The sequence below is a fragment of the Marmota marmota genome, unplaced genomic scaffold, assembly GCF_001458135.2.
Source record: "Marmota marmota marmota unplaced genomic scaffold, marMar, whole genome shotgun sequence".
Classification (NCBI taxonomy): Eukaryota; Metazoa; Chordata; class Mammalia; order Rodentia; family Sciuridae; genus Marmota; species Marmota marmota.
In genome coordinates, this window is record NW_025999842.1 from 40,435,192 (window position 1) to 40,443,799 (window position 8,608).

The 8,608-nt window shown below is 35.4% G+C and overlaps 1 protein-coding gene across 3 annotated transcripts in view; it reads left to right on the forward strand.

The window, feature by feature from the left end:
- Smpdl3a (sphingomyelin phosphodiesterase acid like 3A) overlaps nucleotides 1-8,608 on the forward strand; it is a 17,086-nt gene that overhangs the window by 680 nt on the left and 7,798 nt on the right. For 2 of the 3 annotated variants that reach the window (XM_048797085.1, XM_015500854.2), the window contains exons 2-3: nucleotides 3,994-4,207; nucleotides 5,240-5,384. In XM_048797085.1, coding sequence (XP_048653042.1) covers nucleotides 3,994-4,207; nucleotides 5,240-5,384 — 359 coding nt within the window. Of the gene's footprint in view, nucleotides 1-3,993; nucleotides 4,208-4,900; nucleotides 4,920-5,239; nucleotides 5,385-8,608 lie in introns of those variants that run through there. The other variant, XM_015500865.2, reaches the window with a different exon arrangement.

Here is an 8,608-nt window from a genome sequence, read left to right on the forward strand (position 1 = left end):
AAACTAATTTTGCTGTAGGTGGGGCGGGGGGCGGGGGGGGCGGGAAGAAAAAAAAATAGGTGTTCTGTTTGGGGATTAGCAGTCCCTGAGACTCAGAAGCAGGCTTAGTGGTCAACATTCGGTCTTCTCCCCCCCTCTCTGTGTCACTCTTGCTTGCTCTCTCCACTCACAGGATTTCAGGAACACTTTGGCTCTCAGGAAAGTGTCTTCTTTTTATTTCAAAGCCAAGTGCTATTGACTCTGCTGTCAGGCAGTTTGAAGTTAAGAACTGTAAATCGGTTTTTCTGATTGACAAATGTTAGTTATAACCAGAAATCGTCCCCAAAATGTTGATGTATGATGATGACTTCTGCTTTTATTATTGCTAGAGTTGTGTTGTGTTATGTTAACTATGTGGCTATATGGGATTTTCAGATAAAATGTCTCAGGTTGAAATTATTGAACCCTACCAATGGTAAACTCACCTTTTGGTTTTAATGATTGATGCCCAGGGTCTCCATGAAAACTTTATGGATAAGATGTGAAGCTTCTCTTCACTTCTTCCTGTTTTGGTAGGGAAGCTGCAGAGGAAGGGAAAGAGGTAAATGGATTCCAGAGGCCAGAGAAGTGTTGACTTAGGGTTTCTCTGAGCATGTAGTATTTTACATGTTTTCTACTTGAGGTGACCAAGTGTCCCCCTTTTACCTCTGAGCCCTCAGTGCTTAGATACCTCCACAACTTCTACCATGCCTGTCTCCTGCTTGTTTTGTGTTTGTATGTCTAAATTCCCTGTCTCAGTTTCTGCTCTGCTGGGTCTGTTTGGCCCCAGTGCTTTTGATTTAGCAAACTGGGGCCTATTGGTGTATTTAGTAGATAGGAACTAACATTATAAACAATAAATAACCCCATGTCCCAACATCTGAGCTAAGGTTCAGTGGGTTCTTTAGGATAAATGATACTGAAAGACTTGTATGATTTTGAGCATTTTTTTTAGATAATGTTGAATACACACACACATAATTTTTGGATGTTTTTTTTTTTAAGCACTCTGGACTTTGAACCAGGGAACTGGGATTGGTGTGTGCATGGGCTCGGTCACAGGCCAAGTCCATGTCTTTAGATAGACATACATACATACAGATAGGCAGACAGACAGACAGACACACACACACACACACACACACACACACACAAACAGCACATTTTAAATACAATTCATTAGGGATTCCCTAATTAATCCAGAGTTCATTATGCATAAATCTCAGGTTAAGAACTTGTCAGAGTTCTTGGCTTCTATTTAAAGATTTCCTTTAGTCAATCTAAATAATTAGCCCCTCATTTATCTGTCTGGCAATGCCATGTAGTAGAAAGAGCAGTGGAGTCTGGGGAGTTTGGCTCCAGTTCAGCTTTCATTACTGAATCATCATGTGATCTTGAGTAAATCCCCCAAATTGGCCTTGACCTAAAATGTCATCATATATAAAGAATATTTATTGAGGGTCTCTGTTGGTCAAACATACTCTAGATGCTGGAGGTATATAAACTAGGTACTAGATTACATCGTAAAAATGTTCTCTTAATTGCATTTTAAGTCTTGGGTTACACAAATTTAGTAAATTAATTTTCTTGTGGGACTTACTCTTCATAGTATCTCACACATAGATGCCATTGCCTATTTTTGTGTGAGGCAAGTGAGAGGATATTTGACTGAACACACACAGGGAGGCAGTGCCTGCAGTTCTGAAGGGCAGCAGCAACACTGGGTGGGATTCCGGAATTCATGTGGCAGCTCTGTTGTGTAAGATCTATGTGACTGGATTTAATTTCTGTGTACTTTAGTTCCCTATCTGTAAAATGCAGAAGAATAATGAATTAATGTATGTAAAGTATTAAAAAACATAAACATGTGAGAAACATAATAAGTACTCCATAATTTTTAACTTACTTGCCAACAGGGAAGTTCAATTTTAAATTAAAGTTTTGGAATTATAAAGTAATAACAGTCAAACTAAAGGTGGTACTTACTAGGTGCCATGCGCCTCCTAAGGGCTTTCCTGCTATGGAGTCTCTCAACCCTCACAGCAGACACTATTATTATTCCCACTTTACAAATGAAACCAGTTAAGGTCACTCAACCAAAATAGTAGGTGGTGGAGGTTGTGTTGGAAGGCAGGTGATCTGACCCGTGCTTTAGCTGTCCACCACAGCACTTATGTCTTTTGTACAGTTTGCTATTCCTTAATATTCTACAAATAATACAAATACATGTTTACACAAGAGTGAGATGTCCAAGGAAAGGCAGCCTCTAATAGGATTGTGACCGCTTTGTCATCTCTACTTTGTGTACAGGATAAAGCAAATCTATACTGGAAATATAGGATAAGGTATGTTCTGCATTATGGAATAAAATCAATTACTCAGCAGATGTTTTCAAATGGTGACTAAGTACTGAGTAATTGACCATGAGGACTATTTTATGTCTATGTTCATCTAGATATGTTGTCTGGCACTTCTTAGGTGTGAATTTGTGTTATGAAATTATAATAATAACATTGGCAGGAAACAATCAAAAAGATTATTCATACTTTCCATCTTAAAAAATCATATTTTCACTTCATTTTTCCAGCTTTGGGCTGTATTAAGTTTTATTATGTTTATATAAATAAAGGCTTAAATTCTTTTTTTTTTTTTTTTTTTTTTTGCTCTGACACTTCTGTTGTGTTTCTGGTATAAATTAATTGGAATCATAGTGAACTCAAAATCCTATGTTCTCATGTGTGTTGAAGATTTGTTTTGAAAGTCATTTTAAAAGCAAATTCATCTGAGGAAAAAGTGCACGGAATATGCTTAGTAACAAAGTATAGAGATTAAATCAAAGTAAAGGAAATGTTTTCTTTTGCAACTCTGGAAATTAGTTATTGTCCTGAAGGTGTTTGTATTTACCCAAATTGGGGGAAACCATGGCCATTAAAGCTGCCTATTGATTATAGGCAGCTTTAAATCTATAATAAAGTGTCAAAAAAAACCTCTCAGTGTTAAAGCAAGTTAAAAAATAAACATAAGAAAGCAGAAAAATCAATGAATTTATAATTTAATTATATAGATGCAAGGTTGGGGGCCCTTCAAACGAGGGCTCAGATTAACTGTATGTACTTGAGCAAATTTCTGGTACATGATTTCCTAGGTGATAGAATACTTTTGAGAATGAAATAACTTAGTATATTTAAATTGCTTATCACAGTGCCTAGCACATATTAAATACTATGACTATTTGTTTTAGTGTGTCCTTCAAGGAAGTAACCTTTCTTAAGATGATTTCCAAACAGGCATGTTATCAAATGGATTTGGTTTCTCCCTGAAAACCCAAAGGGAACATTGTCTTTAACAACTGCTTCCTGTAATACTATAAATGCTTTGTACAAGTATATAATAGAAGGTATACCTCTATTAAATAGCTTTTAAGAATCTGTGGGAATTCCCTCTTGGGGCATATGACTATGGTTAAAGATTTATGCTCTTTCCTTTAATGTTGAGAAGAAAGTTATATAAAAAATTAACTGAGGTATACCTTTCTTCATTCTGCAGTTAACCTATTCATGTAACTCTGAGAAATCACATATTTCAGTGTCAGTTTTTTTGCAAGATGAATGTAAATAATTTCCCAAACCTTAAATTCTGTAAGGAGACATGCTATTAAGACACAGTATGATATTATCATTGACCTCTCAGAAGGATGTCCCCAAAAATTTCATTAGGCAAATTCTTCTTTGTTAGTAGTTGTGCTAATAAGCTCATTAGTTCTGACATATGTAAGTGGGATATTCATCCTATGTTCTTTGAATATTCATCTTCTCACAGGAAAGGATTGTATTTAACTTCATGGTATAAGGACATTTAAATTATTGAATCTTTTCTAATCATAGGGAGGGAAAACTGTTTCTAGTCTTAATGTAAATATTTGTATGGGAATTCCAAAAGAAAAGTATTTATCAGCATTTCTTTTCTGATCAACAGGACAGTTCTGGCATGTGACTGATTTACACTTAGATCCTAGTTACCACATCACAGATGACCACACCAAAGTGTGCTCTTCATCCAAAGGGGCAAATGCCTCCAACCCTGGCCCTTTTGGAGATGTCCTGTGTGATTCTCCATATCAACTTATTTTGTCAGCATTTGATTTTATTAAGAATTCAGGACAAGAAGCATCTTTCATGATATGGACGGGGTAAGTGAGCATATAAATATCATTAATTCCTTAGTACTTAACTATAGTATCCTAAACTTCATATGAATATTGACGTTTATAAGAATAATAATTGTTTTAAGAACCATTTCAGTTAAAAAATACTAGATCAAATTAGTCAACATTATTAGAGATAAAACTATTTTTGAAGTCTTGTTTTCTTTTTAATAATACATACTTTAGAAGTATGTCAGTGTTGACAAACAGATGATTCCATAAACATCACACCTGCATGAATATTTTAGAGTATTAATTAATGTGATTATTGGTCTTAATTAAATAATCGAGGAAAAAAGGCAACATGGGAGTTAACATGTGATGATAATTTTGTCAAGTCTCATTTTCGGCTGGAACAACTAGCTAGTTCCATCCATCATAACAGAATGAAGAGGCCTAGATTTCTAGTACCTTGAATAATCCTTGTAGTGTGTTTGCTTTGTTCTGTGGACTGTTTTAATTAATTTATACATTGCAACTTATTTAATTTTTACAGTAGGTACCATTATTATTCCTATTTTACAGTTAAGAAAATGAAGGCACTGAGCATCTAAATACCTTGCCCAAGTGTACATATTCAGGCCATTTGGCTCCAGAATGTGTGCTTTACAAATACTACAGTTTTTTTTTCCCCTCTCACATTACATTTTTGTTATTTTTCTTTTTCTTTTTTAATAGGATTCTCCGTGGGGAAGAGGTAGGTGATGAGTAGTTTATCAACTCTCTTTCTCTCTCTCTCTCTCTCTCTCTCTCTTTTCTTTATTTTTTTGTTGAGATGGGATCTTGCTATATTGCTCAGGCTAGGCTTAAGCTCCTGGCTTACATAATGTTCTTGTTTCAATTTTCTGAGTAGCTTGGATACAGGTGCATGCCACCTAAAACCTCACCTGACATTAACTCTTTAACTGTAGTCTACTTTTTAAAAGTGGAAGTCTGCAGTGATGGGTATAGTTGCATAAGTCTCATGACTCTTAACAAAGATGGATTTTGTTCTTTACCATTCTTTCTCCTTTTCAGGGATAGTCCACCTCATGTTCCAGTACCTGAGCTCTCAACAGACACTGTTATCAAGGTGATATCTAACATGACAATGGCCATCCAGAGTCTCTTTCCAAATCTCCAAGTTTTCCCTGCCCTGGGCAATCATGACTACTGGCCACAGGTAAGTGTGACATCAATTTCCAGAAATGCTTAGAAAATTTTTCCCATCCCTAGTGTCAAAATTATGACAATAGCTAGCTAGGAGTAGGGAGCAGGAATGGGTCTTATGGAAGCAGAATGTATTCTTTGTGATAAACATCAAAGAAAGCAGGACAAATGCTTTGGGGACTTTAAAAGGATATTTTAAATAATTCATAGAAAATTATGTAAATAGTGAGTTTTTCAGAAGCAAATTACCCAGTATGTAGATAATTAATTCCTATCTATCTGGTTTGTAGATAATTAACCCCTGTTTTCCTTTACAATATTCTCTAGTTTCTCCATTTTTTTGGAATAATTTTCTTATTCATTTGCATTCCCATGGCAGAGTTAGAAAAGAAGATTAATGTTGTCACATATTTGTATTTTTCAGAATTTCTATTAGGCATATAGAGATCTATACTCTCTGATTGTGATTAAAAACAAAAAACATAAAATGCTATTAACAATCAAAAAGGGAGGTCTAATGTTCAAATCCATTTTATCTAATTAAGATGTGATTCACAACAGAAACCATGTTAGATTATTTATTGCCTGATGTAGCCCTGGCCCTACCACTCAGTGTGGCCATTTGTTAAGGTACCTGTGCATAACAGCTGGGACCATTTGTGGTTACAAGGTCCTGTTAGAGTATTGTAGAATTGTAGATTTGTGTAGATGTAAGATGTCTCAGAGATTACTGTTTAGTTAAGGGCTTGGCAAACTGGCCTGTGATTCAGATTTGGTTCATTGTATGTATTTTACTGGAACATACTATATTTCCATTCTTTCTCTCTTTTTAAAAAATTGTCTGTGGTTGCTTTTTTTGTGCTATAACAGCAGAACAGAAAGGTTGTCACAGACAACATATTAACCATAGGCCTGGTGGATATACTGTCCTTTCCTTTATAGAAGAGTGTGCTGACCCTGGTCTGGATCAACACTCCATTTATAGATAAGAAAACTGAGGCCCAGAAATGTGGAGTTGCTTTTCTGAGTGCTCACAAGCACTTAGTTGCAGATCCCACGTTCTGGATCTTTTTATCCCCGTTCTGTGTGTGTTTGGAGCCACATCCTTTCATATATCCCTTGTTCTTGCCAGACTGACACACTCAGCATTTCCTAAATGTGATTTACTTTGTCCACATTTATCCCTCTACTTAGAATATCTTTTCCATCTGTGTCATTGGATAGCAAGTGGAAGTTTTGATAATTTAGCTATCTAAACTGAGTAGAGTGATTTTGAAAGTTGTATTGTTGGACAAACTTTACTTTCAAGTGACTTCTTGGCTTTGACCTGCAATCTTGAGCTAATAGTATGTGAGTCTTTGTGAACCAGCCTCTCAGCCAGTGGTCAACTTTTATTACTATTGGAATGTTAAAACTACACAGCATAGCAGCTTGAGGATAAATAATGTGCTGGAGCCTGAAGTTACATACATTATTTTTATATGCCTTAGGTGACAGGCACACTGGAAAATAGGGAGTTCAGATAATATTCACTAGAATTTAAATCTCTATCCTGCCCTGCTTCTAAGAGCTTGATCTTGCATAATTCACATATGTCCCTTATCACCAGGTCACTTATTTGCAAATAGGAGAGGGAATACTTGCCTTGCAAAGTTTTTCTGAGAATTAGTGATACATATGAAAAGAAAACAGCTTGCTTCCTGGGACACTAAGTGAAGTGGTGGTTTTTGTAGCACTGAGGACTGGCACAGGATGCAATTTTTTTCTGACTCTTTGAAGATTTGTTTCATTTTATCTTTACCTCTGTCTTTTCATTAAGTCAAATTTTAAAATATTTCAAAGTTACAAATGCTAACTTATGCAACTTATCCTATTACACGTACAATTAAGATAAATTGGGCTGCACACATACCTTAAATTGTTTGTTTGTTTGTTTCACTTTCTAGCTTATTTTTTTGGGGAGGAAGGCAGTTGAACTCAGAGCTCTCTGTTCCCAAGCATGTGCTTTGTCACTGAGCTACACCAACAGATCCTAGCTTATGATTTTATATTTGAAAATATTTTTTTATAAAACTACCATCTTTCTACTTCACAGTTTTAGAAATATCAAATGTCACATGAAAGCCCCTCAACACATTTTCCCAAAGACTGACATCTGGGATCTAATTTTGAAGAATATGAAGAATAAATAAATTTGATAACTGTGATTTCTCCATGAAGATCCCATAAATCTTCACCATAGCTCCATAAACATGCATGCAGAGATGCATGTCCCACTCATTGCATCAGAGGCAGTGGGCAACCCAGGAGTTCCTTCTGTTGTGGTCTGATCGTGGTCCCCATTTACTCCTATGCTGGCAAGACTGGTGGTACCAAGATTATCACTTCCTATTATGCCTCCTTTCTCTGTGGTTAGCAGTCAAAGTCCAAAAGGACTGACAAGGTGGCACAGTTCAAGAGACAATTGGACCTATGAGGGATGGTGGGAAGACCTGGGAATTTATCAGCTGTCTTGATACATTATCTACTTTGTCTGCTCATATTTCTCATATTTAAAATACAAATATCTAGAGTGATTTTTATATATAGTCAGTCCTATGTAAATATAGCTCTGCATGTTCAGATAAACCAATTCTCAGAAAATATTTAAAAGAAATAACTTTATACTGAACATGTACATACCTTTTTCTTGCCATTACTCTCTGGACAACATAGAATAATGGCTATTTACATGACATTTAGATTGGATTAAATATTATAAGTAGTCTGGATATTATTTAAAATATATATGGGGATGTGTGTAGGTTTTATGCAAATTCTATTCCATTTTATATATAGGACTTGAGCATCCTCAAGATTTTAATATCTTAGGGGGATCCTGAAACCAATCCCCTGTGGATACTGAAGGATGGCTACAATTTTAAGATTATCCACCATCATTCTATACTTTAGCAGTCAACCCAAAATAAACCAAAATCCAATACTTCATGGATTTATATTATTATTAATATCATCATTATTGTTATTACCAATTTCAACTCAGAATCTAGTTTGGCAGAAGCTATGTGTATTTCTCAGGTAGGTGACCCCGATCTCTTAAACAAACTTAAAATATGCTTTGAAAAATTGTCTCCAGTTAAAACAAATCATTTGATTATTACATGTCCTGAATTAGCCTGAAAAATAACTAAGTATTTTGATCAATTTTTGTATTGGTTCATCATAGTTATATATATA